Below are 15,897 nucleotides of genomic sequence, written 5' to 3' on the forward strand. Positions count from 1 at the left end.
AATTCCTAGATTTCTGGAATGTCTCTCTGCCTCAGCACTCCTATGCCCCTATATCTCAAAATTTCTAAATTCCTTGTCCTACATTAAACCAACTTTCCCCCTAACTTCCCAGTAAACATAACAACAAAAAATTCTAAACAAATAAAAAATACTAAAAAATAGATGGAAATGTGTAAGAAGTAGTGACAGTGATCGTTGGTTATAACGGTACTTGTATCATGATATTTTCGCTACATGGAAGAACTAGCCGTCGCGTCGATGGATCGGTAAATAAAAGTTTCTGAAGTTGGCAGCAACGTCGCGTCGGACGTATAATTAACAAGCGCAGCTATTAGTCTGAAAAAACAGATTCGTAACTGGCGTGGCAAACAAATGGAAAGGGGAATTGAAGCGGCGCGGCGATGAACGTTTTCATTAGAATGAAAGTAGACTGACGAATCGCTTTTATACGATCACAATTGTGCTATTGATTTAAGTGCGTCACGAGCGAACTTTCTGCCGGATACGCGGCAAGCAGCAATTCGATTTATTTATCGAGAGGACTTGGTGAAACGTCGCCCGTTTGTTTTGCGCTGAAAGCACTTTAAAAGCTTCATTTTGCAGCTTGACGATCGGCCGTACTCCGCTCGGAACTTTTAATACGGATTCGGTAAATTAATAACAATTTTTCGATTTAATCCATCGTCGATTCCTTTCGTTTCTAGCACTCTTTTGCATTATTTTAGTATTTTAGTATTTCAGTATTTTACTATTTCAGTGGTTCACTATTTCAGTATTTCACTATTTCAGTATTTCAGTATTTCACTATTTCAGTATTTCACTATTTCAGTATTTCACTATTTCAGTATTTCACTATTTCAGTATTTCACTATTTCAGTATTTCACTATTTCAGTATTTCACTATTTCAGTATTTCACTATTTCAGTATTTCACTATTTCACTATTTCAGTATTTCACTATTTCAGTATTTCAGTATTTCACTATTTCAGTATTTCACTATTTCAGTATTTCACTATTTCAGTATTTCACTATTTCAGTATTTCACTATTTCAGTGTTTCACTATTTCAATATTTCACTATTTCAATATTTCACTATTTTAGTATTTCACTATTCTGCTATTTTACCACTTCAGTACTTCACTACTTTACTGTTTCACTACTTCACCAGCAAACTATTTTATTACTTCACTATTTCACTATATCTATATATCAGTATTTAAACATTTCACTATTCATTACTATTTCATTCTTCAACTATACTACTACATTAATACACTATTGTACTAATCTACCATTTCACTATTCAATTCTTCAACTAAACTGCTTTACTACACTGCTGGTCTGCTACTGTACCACTATACCAGTATACTACTATATCACTATACTACTATACTACTATACTACTATACTACTGTACTATTATACTGCTATACTGCTATACTGCTATACTGCTATACTACTATACTACTATACTACTATACTACTATACTACTATACTACTATACTGCTATACTACTATACTGCTATACTACTATACTACTATTCTACTATACTACTATTCTACTATACTACTATACTACTATACTACTATACTACTGTACTACTGTACTGCTATATCACTATACCACTATACTGCTATAATACTATATGATTTCACAATTTCCATTTCTATCCAACTCTTCCACAATTACATTGCACCACATCAACAATAAATTCCAAACATCATACGAGAACATGAAAATCCGTTAATTGAAAATTTGTAAATTTTGTGACGCGCAAAATTGTACCTCTCATCCGCACGTTGTTACACTCACGTAACTTTGACGTCACACGCCGTTATATTGAATTAAACTGTTGAACGCGAATAAAACAGCCTGTACAAAATAACGCAGCAACGATGCATAAATCGTTGCATGATTCAACGGGTGTCCCGGCTGCGCATTTCATCTTGTTACCGTTCCGCGAGTATTCCAATTAGAAGTGTCGATTATCGCGTTTTAACCGTGACGGAAGCGGCGTTAAAGCATCCGCTTTGCTTTTCATAATAACGAAATTATTGTACTCCGTCAACTACCGGCAATCTCGTTCGTCGCGGTCCCGGGATTACCGGTTAAACAAAGCGTCGCTACTCCGCGACTATTTATATTTATAAGCTTATTTCGCCGCTGAAATTCCGCTTTATCCGCGCGCCAAATGTGCTCGGGCCGATTTCAAATTGTCTCATTGCATTTTCATTAACGAAACGGGTGAAAGTGGCGGTGCCAGCGCGAGGGCGACCAAGGAAAAAAGAACGGGGGAGAAAAAGAGAGGTCGACAGCGGGGATTCGACGAGCGGAACGAAATGTGGTAATGAAAAACCGGTAGTGAAAAAAGGTGGAGGATAATCAGCTTGCGAGTAATCATTGTGGAGAGGAAACTTACGATGATAAATAGACTTTGCGTATTTATGGGGGTAAAGTATTTTGTGGAGGTTAAGTGTGTTACATGAAAAATGTGCATTGCATATGTTAAGTGAATGGATAGGCTTCCATATTTCTAGGTTTTCACATCCCTAAGTTTCTGTATGTCTAGGTTTCCACATCTCTAAGTTTCCATATCTCTAAATTCCCAAATCTCCAAGTTTCCATATTTCTAAATCCCCAAATCTCTAAGTTTCCATATCTCTAGATCCCCAAATCTCTGAGTTTTCATATCTCTAAATTCCCAAGTCTCCAAGTTTCCATATTTCTAAATCCCCAAGTTTCCAAGTTTCCATATCTCTATATCCCCAAATCTCTAAGTTTCTATATCTCTAAATCCCCAAATCTCCAAGTTTCCACATCTCTAGATCCCCAAATCTCTTAAGTTTCCAAATCTCTGACTTTCCATATCTCTAAATTCCCAAATCTCCAAGTTTCCATATCTCTAGATCCCCAAATCTCCAAGTTTCCATATCTCTAGATCCCCAAATCTCCAAGTTTCCACATCTCTAGATCCCCAAATCTCCAAGTTTCCACATCTCTAAATTTCCAAATCCCTAATCCCTAAATTTCCAAATCCCTAAATTTCCAAATCCCAAATTTCCAAATCCCAAATTTCCAAATCCCAAATTTCCAAATCCCGAATTTCCAAATCCGAAATCCCCAAATTCCAAAAATTCCCAAACTCCCATATTTCCATACTAGCAACCCCAAACCAAATTTCTAAAATTTCTAAATCCCTAAATTTCCAAATCTCTAAATTTCCAAATCCCAAATTTCCAAATCCGAAATCCCCAAATTCCAAAAACTCCCCAACTTCCATATTTCCAAACTTGCAACCCCAAACCCCAAATTTACAACCTCCTATTACTAAATTTCCAGATGTATAAAATCGCCCCAAAAGAATAGTAATTGGGTGGCTTTTCGCCCTCAGGGAAGTCAAATTTGCTCTCGACTGTACATCGTCCGGTAATTTGCGTCGCGTTAACGTTCCTCAAGCTGCTTTTCGGCTGTTTTTCATCTCTCTCTGGTTTTTTCCTCGCCTTCTCTGACGCACGCGCGTGCACGTGTCGCGAACACGCAAATGGAATAGGAGGGTCCGAAGGCAAAACTCCGGAAAATTGAAATTAATGAATAACCGGCCGTCTTCTGTCCCTGCACTCCCCGCGACGTGCAACCCCCATGAACCGGTGAAAAACCATGGCCGAACAAAAAGAAACGCGGGTACAATGGGAACGATGATACGTGGGAACATGATGAAAAATGATAGAAAGAGCATTTGTGAAGATGAGACTTGTAGTTTGAATTTTAAATAGGCGATTGATAGGAAAAGAATCTTCTTATGTATGGAATTGTAATGACACTGTAATATTTAGCTTCACAGAGATATTTAACTATGTTTGGTTAAAAATTAACCTGTTCATAGTAACTTCTTTGACCACAAACTAATTTGTTCAAATTAACTTCTTTGATTAAAAACTAACCTCTTCAATGTAACTTCTTTATCCACAAACTAACTTGTTCAAATTAAATTCTTTGATTGAAAGCTAATCTCTTCAATGTAATTTCTTTAACCAAAAATTGACTTGTTCAAATTAACTTCTTTGATTAAAAACTAATCTCTTCAATGTAACTTCTTTAACCAAAAATTGACTTGTACAAATTAACTTCTTTGTTAAAAAACAAACCTATTAATCCTATCTTCTTTTATTAAAAACAAACTTGTTCACACTAGTTTGCTTGGTTAAAAGCAAACTTGTTTTGAGCTAACTTTTTTAAAGTAACTTGTTCGTTAAACTTCGTTAAACTAACTTGTTTGATCAAAAACTATCGTGCTGTTTGTGAAGCTAGATGAGGTTAGGTTCACAAGGAGTCACTGTATAGTCAAAAAAAATTGCAAAAATATATGAATTAATATGATCATGTCTGTTAATTTGCAGTCGACCGATCCTTGTGAAAAAGCCAGAGCACTCGCTGTATCGAGGTCCGCGTTATATTGCCGCAACCTCGTGCAAGAAGGCACCTTCGGGCGCGTTTACAAAGGCACTCTGGAACTGGCAGGTCGAGAGCAAGAAGTTATCATAAAGACTGTCACAGGTACGTTCAGTACTTGTTAGTATAGAATTAAATTCTAATATGTATTAATTATTTTAGTCTTGTTTTATTGTTTATGTTTGTTGTTCTAATTGTCCACATTGTCCATGTTATCCATATTTTTCATATTGTCCATTTATGTCCATATTATCCATGTGTGTCCATATGTGTCCATGTATGTCCATGTGTGTCCATATTGTCCATGTGTGTCCATGTTGTCCATATTGTTCATGTTGTCCATATTGTCCATATCAATTACTTGCACACATATGTACATATGTATTACTTGTAGACATATGTACATGTGTATTACTTGTACACATATGTACATATGTATTACTTGTACACATATGTACATATCTATTATTTATACACATATGTACATATCTATTACTTCTTCACATATGTACATATCTATTACTTCTACACACATGTACCTATATTTAAAAATATTAAATTATTTTGTCAATAGTTCAATTTTAATTTTCTAACTATCCTTAAAAATTCCCTTCTCTAAATTCTAATCTTTCTAATCTTCCTATAAATTCAAATCCAACATACACATAGCGAATGAAGTTAAATTTGAACTCCACTTGTTTGGTTTTGGTTTCGCAGTAAAGAACTAAAATGTCCGACTAACACTGAAAGTTTGAAATTGTAGAAGTGGCATCGGCTTATCAGGCGTCCTTACTGGTGGTGGAGGGTTCCCAGTTGGCGGGATTAGTGCATGCAAACATAGCTTCTCTCGCGGCTGCTTGCCTGGATAGTTCTTGTCCATTATTGGCATACACCAGTACTCCGGGCGTGTTGAATTTAAAGCTGTACCTTACCGACGGGACTCATCATCCTGTCACCAGGGATTTGGTGCACGTTGGAGCACAAGTAGCCAGGGCAGGGGCATTCTTGCACGGTAGAGGGCTGCTGCACAGGTGATTATCCACTTTACTATTTAACGCACCCATCAATTATACTTCAACCCCTACGTTAGGGAACATGCACGCCATTAAAAATTTCTGACGGGTTGGAAGTTTCTTACTTGTAATTATTTAGTTAAAGAAATTCATTTGTAAAATTTGTTCTATAAGTAAAATTATATAATATCACATATTACATATTGCAGCATTGTGCACAAATATAGAATAAAATTGTAACTACAACTCACAGAATAATTACAACAGAGGGAATTATTTTATATAACTTTTTTGGTGATTCACTGTGAGGTTCTATGTTTATTAAAATTTAGGAGTTGAATCGTAAAAGTAACAAAAATTAAAAGGTAACAATTGAAATACGAGAGTTAAAGTAGAAGTTAAAAATGAACTCGAGGGTTGTAAATAAAGAAAAATAAAAGTAGAAGTTTGTAAGATATTTTCTGTACCGTACAAAGCAATGAAAAGTGAATTAAAAAACAACTGATAACGATGTCTTTCAATGTCTTGTAGTCATTTAATTGTACATATTTCATTGAACAAAACTTTCATTTATCTACCTCCGTCGAATCGATTTTATAGAGGTGCAGGTGTTGCTTTTCACACCATTCTCCACTTAAGTTCCCGGCCATATTTCTACATTTTTACGTCCTTAATTCAACATTTGCAATACTTGTAACATCTATTTTAGTACCAAAATCAATAGAATCTGACATTATTTCTTTCTTAGATTTATAAAAAATTGCATGGTTTTTTGATCAATATTTGTTCAAGAATGATTGCAAGAATAGGGTATAAAAAGATGAGTTAATAGAGAAAGCGTATAGATTATAGATGACTATGTGGTTTTAGGGACATCGCAGCAAGAAACTGCCTGATCGAGCCAAGCAGCCTTCACGTTCAATTAGCTGATACAGCTTTGGCGCGAGATCTTTTCCCTCAGGATTACCACTGCCTCGGTGATAACGAGAATAGACCCATTCGGTGGATGGCTTTGGAAACGCTCCAGCACAATCAGTACAGCACTGCTACGGACGTGGTATGCTTATAATTTCCGTTTAACGTTGATATTATTTTCATGCGAATATTGCTAACCGAACCGGAGTATGCCATCTGGTGGGAGATAGACCTGTCTACCTTTTTCTCAAGCTATATTTTTATCTGGGTTTTGTCTGCATTTCGTCTAAAATTCATTTGGATTTTATTTGGATTTTGTCTGAAATTCATTTGCATTTTATTTAGATTTGAATTTTATTTTCAATGGGGTTTTATTTGGAGTTTATTTGGACTTTATTAAGATTATATTTGGATTTCACCTGGATACCTAGGTTTCATCTAACATTTGGATCCCATCTAAATTTCATGTGGGCTTGGTCTAAATTTTCGTTTGGATTTCACCTAAATTTTATATAAAGTGGATTCCATCTTTCCATCTAGGTTTGATCTAAATTTTTATTTGGATTTGACCTAAATGTTATGTGGATTGAATTCTATCTTTCCATCTGAGTTTGATGTAAATCTTCATTTGGATTTGACCTAAATTTGGGCTTGATTTAAATCTTATTTGAACTTTATCTAAGTGTGATTTCATCTGGATACCTAGGTTTCTAACATTTGGATCCCATCTAAATTTCATCTGAGTTTGATCTAATTCTTCGTTTGGATTTGACCTAAATTTGGGCTTGATTTAAATCTTATTTAGATTTGATCTAAATATGAGCTTGACCAAAATTTCATTTGGACTTCATCTGGGCTTAATCTAAATTGCATGATGATTTTACCTGACTTATCTAGATTTAATCTATTTTTATCTACTTTCTATTCACATTCATCCTCTTTTATTCATTTTTATCTGCTTCTATGTACTTTCAGTCTACTTCCCATATATATTTCATGAATTTTTCATTCTTATACATTTTCATGTACTTTTATTTATATCTCATCCACATTCATCATTTTTAAAAATATGAATTCAATCATTTTTTCATAATATGAACAAATTTGCATGAATAGAAAAAATGTTCCTCAATATCAAAAATGTTCCTCAATAGCAAAAACGTTCCTCAATAGCAAAAATGTTCTTCAATATCAAAAATGTTCTTCAATATCAAAAATGTTCCTCAACAGCAAAAATGTTCCTCAACATCAAAAATGTTCCTCAATATCAAAAATGTTCCTCAACAGCAAAAACGTTCCTCAATAGCAAAAATGTTCCTCAATACCAAAAATATTATTCTACCAACTACAAGCACTGATTTTCTCCTTTCTGTTTAGTGGTCCTTCGGAGTGTTCTTATGGGAGTTAGCAACGATGGGTCAGCAGCCATACGTCGAAGTGGATCCATTCGAAATGATGGCGTGTCTCCGAGACGGTTATCGACTGGTGCAACCAAGACCATGTCCAGACGAGCTTTTCGCGGTGATGGCCGTGTGTTGGTTAGGTTTATCCAGAGATCGACCAACCATGCCCCAACTTCTCGCCTACCTACAAGACTTCCACGACGCCCTGGGTGGCTTCATCTAAACCGAACTTATCCTACGATTACACACCGGAACCACATACAAACACCAACAAAATAAAATCACGAGAAGAATGTTTCCTGTCGAGGTTAACCGAAGTTCAACGTGCAAGAGAGAGACTTTGAAGAGACTTGATTTCACGGGAGATGAAACAAGCACGTTCCGAGGGTTGCGGTTTCTGAGAATCAAAGAAAACGGGAATCAAATTGTATGGAAATGAAAATACTGCCCATTTGCGACTGTGATCGACCCTAGAGATTTGAACTCGAAACGGTGCTGGGATATATTTTATTTAATATTGATTTATATTTGCTATTTGTACTTTGAGGTTTTGTTTGAACTGTCGCTATAGAAATAGCTGTAAGACTGGGTAGATTAACTATTTCTATTTTATCAAAACTTTATAGCATAACTCTGCAACTAAGTCATTGATGATCACATGAAACACAGTGTACTTATTTTTACAATTTGAACATTTACTAGTTACTATAGTTTTAGGTTATAATTGTACAATTTTATCATTTTTATCAAGATTATATTTTTACAATTTTATAATTTTTACCAAGATTATAATTTCACAATTGTATAATTTTTACCAAGATTATAATTTTACAATTTTATAATTCTCATCAAGATTATAATTTCACAATTTTATAGTTCATATCAAGATTATAATTTTACAATATTATAATTCTCATCAAGATTATAATTTCACAATTTTATAATTCTCATCAAGATTATAATTTTACAATTTTATAAATCTCATCAAGATTATAATTTCACAATTTTATAATGCTTACTAAGATTATAATTTTACAATTTTATAATTCTTACCAAGATTATAATTTTACAATTTTATAATTCTTACCAAGATTATAATTTCACAATTTTATAGTTCATATCAAGATTATAATTTTACAATTTTATAATTCTCATCAAGATTATAACTTCATAATTTTATAATTCATATCAAGATTGTAACTTCACAATTTCATAATTCTCGCCAACGCACATTGACTCGATTTTCATTTCCCATAAAAGTAAATACATTACAAAAAAGGTATTGAAACATTGTAGACAAAAATAGAAAAATATTATTATACGAAATCTTTCGCCCACCTCCGTTTCGAAGTTCAATAGCAACAGAGAATCAAAACAGAGCACGGTTGATCGAACGATAGCGCAATTTCGTGGATCGAAATGATTCGATTCTGGACAAATAAACGAACAGCGACCGGATCGGTCAAAAGGAAAAAAATATGAAAAAGGTCGACGCGGATACATCCGTCCATAGTAATTAAAAGTATAACTCGAAACGCATAAAAACACTTTTTATATCGCGACAGACAGAACGCCTGTGGCTTTGCAACCGACACTGCCATGCACCTTCAATGTCATCGCACAGGCGCTCATTTTTACACCTCTTTGACTTTTCTCTTACCTTTTTTGTAATTATTTTGACTACTGCAGTGGTTCTCAATGGATATTTTTTAAAAATATTTTATATTGGTTGAAGTTGAGAATCACTGGGGAGATTTTATATATTTGTTTTTTGTCATTCGTTCAGTTTTAACAATTTTGTTAATTTGAAAGATTTTTTGGTTGCTGTTGTTATTAAGAAAGATTGTATAGCTTCGTAAAAGTATGCAGTTTTTGATGATGTTTATGTATATTTTTTTGTAAATACTTTGTAACCCTTCTTCGGATCATGGAAAAGCAATTCTTTAAAATTTAATCTTTAAATTTGAAATATGTGTTTATATAAATATCTGAAGATTTATGTAATTATCTATTATCTTATCAAGTATCAAGGCAGTGTAAGACAAAATGAATTGTATTTAATAATTCACTACTATATTATTTTGTGGAGAATATGAAATTTCTCTGAGGGCAATGGTCAAGTTTTTTAAATATTCTAAAACAAAATTGTACATTCTAATTTGACAAAGTACTATTTTATTTAAAAAAATATAATTCTGTAAGGGAAAATGGCGACGCAAAAATCCTACTATCGCAGACTAGAGACAGCAGCGACCTCTATTGACACGTCGCCATTTTCCCTAGCACTTTCAATCACACACTAAAATGCATGACGAATTAAATGCACCTAATCTGATGATTTATCTATAAATTCAACATATGAAAATCATCTTGAAATATATAAAACTTCCTCTCTCTATAAGTTTTAAAACACAATCAAGATTGAAAGTGCTCATATAAATAATTAATAAATGAATTAATATATGTATAAACCATAGTATCCGAATAAGGGTTAAAAAAGGGTATTTTTCAGATACTTATAATCTTTCGTAAATACAGCGTGGTTTAAATATTTGTTCATGTCTGACTGTTTAAGACAGTAACACGATGGCGAATTTCCGGATAATTCGAAAGCGGAAGCAAAGCTCGGTACGCGTATATCTTATTGTGCTTGACCTTCGTTAGGCATATACTGTTGCGTAAATGGGCGGTCGAATTGTACTGTTAAGAGCAAATATGGTTTTCTGGGGATTTTTAGGATTTTGGAATTTGGAAATGTGAGAATGTGGAAATTTGGAGAGTTGGAAATTTGAAGAGTTGGAAATTTGGAGAATTGGAAATTTGAGAATTTGGAAATTTGGAGAGTTGAAAATTTGAAGAGTTGGAGCTTTGGGGAGTTGGAAATTTGAAGATTTGGAAATTTGGAGAATTGGAAATTTGAGAATTTGGAAATTTGAAGAGTTGGAAATTGGGAGAGATGGAAATTTGAAGAGTTGGAAATTTGGGGAGTTGGAAATTTGAAGAGTTGGAAATTTGAAGATTTGGAAATTTGGAGAATTGGAAATTTGAGAATTGGAAATTTGAGAATTTGGAGATTTGAAGAGTTGGAAATTGGGAGAGATGGAAATTTGAAGAGTTGGAAATTTGGGGAGTTGGAAATTTGAAGATTTGGAAATTTGGAGAATTGGAAATTTGAGAATTTGGAAATTTGAAGAGTTGGAAATTGGGAGAGATGGAAATTTGAAGAGTTGGAAATTGGCAGAGATGGTAATTTGAAGAGTTGGAAATTTGAAGAGTTGAAACTTTGGGGAGTTGGAAATTTGAAGAGTTGGAACTTTGGAGAGTTGGAAATTTGAAGAATTAGAAATTTGAGAATTTGGAAATTTGGAGAGTTGAAAATTTGAAGATTTGGAAATTTGAAGAATTGGAAATTTGGAGAGTTGGAAATTTGAAGAGTTGGAAATTTGCAAATGTAGAAATTTGCAAATTAGGAATTCGAAAATGTAGAAGTTTGGAAATTTACAAATTTCAAAATGTGGAAATTGCAAAAATTAGAAATCATCATATTTTTCCCAAGGGAAACCAAATTTGCTCTCAAAAGTACGAGTAGTTAACTACACTGTACAAGTCACTTCGAATACCCGCATCTCGCGTCATATTGCACGACCAATGCAAACTACGAGACTGTTTACGACAAGTGGTGATTTAACCCTCTGCGATCCAGCGTACTCTTCCTACAACTTTTGCTAGTTTAACAATTCTGTTAATAATCAAACTTACTGCGTGTGGGTTCAATGTAAGCTTCCTTAGCATAAATATTAGGTACTTAATTAGTTGAACTAATTTTAATTTTGTACTTTTGTATTAATATCGTGTGCAATTTAGGTTAGTTTTTGTTAATAGCGTAGGGAAAAAGAGGGAGCAAGATATACAAAATGAGGAAACTAACCTCTACGAGTCAGGTTCTAAGCTCCCTTTTTCCCTAGACCCTTCTCGAACTAATGATGTACTAGAAGGAAGTTTACAATGCATCCTAAATCGTTTGAGCAACTTCTAGTCAGAAAATGCCCAAGAATTTCCTAGATTTAACTTGGACAAGACGGTGTACAAATATTTTACTTCCCAAAACGACGTTCACACTGAACAAACTTTTGTCTAACAGAAATGTCAGAAATGTTACACTATTAGTCTAATTTGTCACTTTTTGTCTAATAGAAATGTCACTATTTTGTATACAAATTTGCTCAAATTTCTAGTGATTTTATTCGACAAAAATTTTGTCAAAAATTGACAAAAGGATTTACTAATTTAAAACAAACGATGATAAAGAAGTATAATAAACTAACAAAAGTAGACAGCCACAGAGAGAAATAAAATGTGAGAATTGTCTCTCGTTTAATTGCATAAATCGATTTATGAGTTTATTGAAAAGTTGTGTAGTGTGAACGCGGCTTTGGATAAAAGAAGGTCCTCGGATTCCTCGAAATCTCACGAAACGACGCGAGATGGCACGATACACACGTTTTTTAAAATGTACTCGATGTGTAAATGTCGCATGTTCCTGACTTTACGAACATTAACCTTTCTCGCACTCTCTCACCCCCTTTCTCATCCCCCATTTTTCGACTAATATCCCCCCAACGCGTTATAAAAAGCTGAATCTATGGTCTCACTTTCATAACTATCGCTACGAGCATTTCACTACTACTAATTAATATTACCTATTTAAAAGTAACTATCTCTCGCCGCTATTTACTTGCGACGTCTCTAAAAACTCTTACTTATTTTTACGAAATCGTCGTCACTATGATGTATAGCCGGTATTCGTGGATTTATTCGTATTGTTTTCATGTTTAATATGGAGGAACAGGGTAGGCTTAGCGCTGCACACTTTTTCGCTATTACTTGTATAGTACGCGCTGTATATTTCCAATGGGGAAAATGGCAATATATTGAGAGGATACTCTGTATTCTATGAAGGTTTAATCACGATTAAATTCAAGGATTTTGAAACTTGAATACACAAGTTAAATATGCTAGTAAAATATTTTAAAACTTCAATACATGAAAAATTAAAAAATTGAGGAATTGAAGAATTGGAGAATTAAAGAATTAAAGAATTGAAGAATTGAAGAATGGAGAAATTGAAGAAATGAAAAAATAAAAAGTTGAAAAACTGAAAAACTGAAAAATTGGGAAATTGAAAAATTTGAGAATTGAAGAATTGAAAAGTTGAAAAATTGGAAAATTGGAAAGTTGAAGAGCTGAAAAATTAAATGATTGAAAAATTGGAAAATTGAAAGATTGAAGAATTGAAAAACTAAGAAGCTGAAAAATTGAAAAATTGAAAACTTGAAAACTTGAAAAATTGAAAAATTGAAAAATTGAAAAATTGAAAAATTGAAAAATTGAAAAATTGAAAAATTGAAAAATTGAAAAATTGAAAAATTGAAAAATTGGAAACTTGAAAAATTGAAAAATTGAAAGATTGGAAAATTAGATAACTAAAAAGCAGAAAAATTAAAAAATTGAAAAACCATGAAAATTAACAAATTAAAACCTTGAAAATCTCTGAACCTAAAAAACATGAAAACCTAAAAACCTACAAACTTAAAAAAACTTGAAAACTCACGAAATTCCACAACTTAACAGTCTATAAATAAAAAATTTCAAGTCCGATTCTGTCAACCTGACAAACCCATAAATCAAAGAATTAATTTCATTCACTATTCCCCGTCAGTCCACCACGAACATAAACCAATTGATAGCACACGAACATCATGTCGCCATTTTCCCTAGGGAAATCTATCGCGTCGTACTTGGAACGATGGACGCCTCGTGTTTCCACGACAATGTTAATCCTAATTTTTCCCTGCTTTCCTACTAGGATTCTCGCAGAGAAAATCAATGAAGGAGAGGTTGGAACGTTATCCTTTTCGATTCCTCCTCTCGTTGATGAAACGCAACCAAAGACCTTATCGACAGACAATTTCAAGTCACTGTAAATATCTCTAGCGAATAATAGTGGTGCGCCGAGTGAGTTGATTTGTGCAGATTCTATTATTTCCTACGACGATTTATGGCATTATTTTTCAACGGAAAGTAAAATATACGTGTTAAAAAAAATTATTATAAACCTGTGTTGTAATTATTCTTACATTTCCTTTTAGTTTTTCATATTTTTTAAATTGTGCTTTTGAATAAATTGTACTTTTTTCAGGTGATATTGTACTGTCTTGTGCATGGGGAAGATTTTAGTGATACGAAGAAGTTATGTTAAAATATATTATTTATGAAATTAGTATTATAGTTGAAAATTGTTCAGAAGCTAAATATTTAGTAAAAATTAATATTGTGATAATTGAGCTTCTTGGAAAGGGAATGTTAACTCTAATTTTTTAGTCCTTTTCAAAATTAGTGATGGAGGATTTCAATTTAATATCACAAGACTTAAGTGCAGTCTCTTTAGTATCCAAAAACTCTAACTTCAGCATGAAAGCAATTAAATTTAGTATGAAGCAAATCTTGTATCAAAATTTCTAAATCTTACATCAAAAGTTTTAAATTCAGTATCAAAAGGTCCTAATGATAAATACAAGGCAAAAGAAGCAAAAATAATTTTATTCTATTAAGTGCTTTTACAAATGAATGACCGTCGAAAAGAAAGTTCCACGATAAACTGTGTCAGAGGTCAAAGTAGCCCCAAGAGCGTCAAGTTGCCCGGACCTATCCAGAAAGTATCATACGGGCTGCTGGTTGATTTCTAAAATTACAAGAGTCGGCCGGAAACGGTGTTTGAAAGAGAAACGAAGAGGGACAGAAAAAGAGCGCGAAGAGTGACTGGCTGTAATACGTTGATGGAGGGAGAGAAACGGAGGTGAAAAAGGGGGGCCAGAGTCGAGCAAAAAGGTGGGGTACGCACTATTTCCTAATCGAAGCGGGAGAGAAGCGAAAGAGGTGAGCAGCCAACCAACGAAAATGAAAGTGACGGAGAAAGTTGGGGCATTGTTGCAAAGCGTAAAGACCGGCGTGTGACGAGCGTTGTACCGGGTGTCCGTGAAACAAAAGTTCTTTAACGATAACGATACTCATTTCAATTGGAACGCTTTCAAAATGGGGGCATTTATTTCTAGCAGTGGAACTAATTAGTCAAAGATTTTAATTCAAATGGTTTCAAGTTTCACATTTTAGGTTACGAAGTTTTATTTCCGTACTTTTGTCGAAATTTTTGTAGTATTTTATGGAGGTAAAGAATAGTTGTATGTGTTTGATGCTTCATTGTACTTCTTCTTTATTTTCGACTTACAAGAATAAATTGGTACTACTAGTGTTAGATTGTGGTTTTGATTTGAGTCAACGAGGTGAAATAGCAAAATGGTGAATTAAAATATTAACTTGTAGATCCATAATTAATTTCTCAAACTTTTCATGTGGGAAGAGTTGTTTCAGGATGGGTAATATAAAAGTTCTTTAACGCTGATACTATCAATTCATAGTCAAATACTTAAATATTGAAAGTAACCTGAAATAAAAATTATTTCTGCATATCGTCAGAGTTTAATTTGAATCGATGAGGTGAAATAAGGAACTGAAGCATTGTACTGAAGTATCAATTTTTAATTAAATAATTTATATTTAGAAAGAGCCATATATGGTTCTAATGTTCTTAGGTCCACCATGAGGGTAAACCGTAGAGTATAAGAATATGGAGCATGGAGCGTAAGGTTAACCTAACAAAGATGGCGTCTCGCCGCTTGAACATCTTTCATCTTACTTCTTCAAACTTCAGTCACGATTTGAATATGTGTACAATAAGTACATAATTTATTACGGAATTTTGAAATGTAGTATTCAGATTGTATTTCTGATACAATAAAGCAATAACATATTTTATTTTAGTGCTTTGAACTTCATTGGTCAAGATGAGAATATATGCTCATACAATAAGTACATAATTTATTACAGAATTTTAAAATGAAGTATTCAAATTTTATCTGTGTCGCAACATAGTAAAATATGTACAATATATTTTTAACTTATTTGCACATTAATCATAATTTTATAATAATCACTAATATTCAGATTCGAATGGTTGACCGTCTTTTATTGACCATTTAACAATTAAAGTTTGATGTC

General features: G+C 33.4%; 1 protein-coding gene and 1 long non-coding RNA gene across 2 annotated transcripts in view; both read left to right on the forward strand.

Moving 5' to 3' along the window:
- LOC100879837 (tyrosine-protein kinase Dnt) overlaps positions 1-8,614 on the forward strand; it is a 95,962-nt gene extending 87,348 nt beyond the window's left edge. Inside the window, exons 6-9 of the mRNA XM_003699673.3 lie at positions 4,400-4,556; positions 5,215-5,482; positions 6,335-6,521; positions 7,757-8,614. Coding sequence (XP_003699721.1) covers positions 4,400-4,556; positions 5,215-5,482; positions 6,335-6,521; positions 7,757-8,005 — 861 coding nt within the window. The 3' untranslated portion in view covers positions 8,006-8,614. The remainder of the gene's footprint in view (positions 1-4,399; positions 4,557-5,214; positions 5,483-6,334; positions 6,522-7,756) is intronic.
- Positions 8,615-14,192: 5,578 nt separating this feature from the next.
- Positions 14,193-15,654, forward strand: LOC143263983 (uncharacterized). The gene is made up of 2 exons (XR_013037295.1): positions 14,193-15,007; positions 15,432-15,654. It is a non-coding gene; the product is annotated as an uncharacterized LOC143263983 (long non-coding RNA).
- Positions 15,655-15,897: the final 243 nt, after the last annotated feature.

Source organism: Megachile rotundata, chromosome 2 (genome assembly GCF_050947335.1).
Source record: "Megachile rotundata isolate GNS110a chromosome 2, iyMegRotu1, whole genome shotgun sequence".
In the NCBI taxonomy this organism is placed as follows: domain Eukaryota; kingdom Metazoa; phylum Arthropoda; class Insecta; order Hymenoptera; family Megachilidae; genus Megachile; species Megachile rotundata.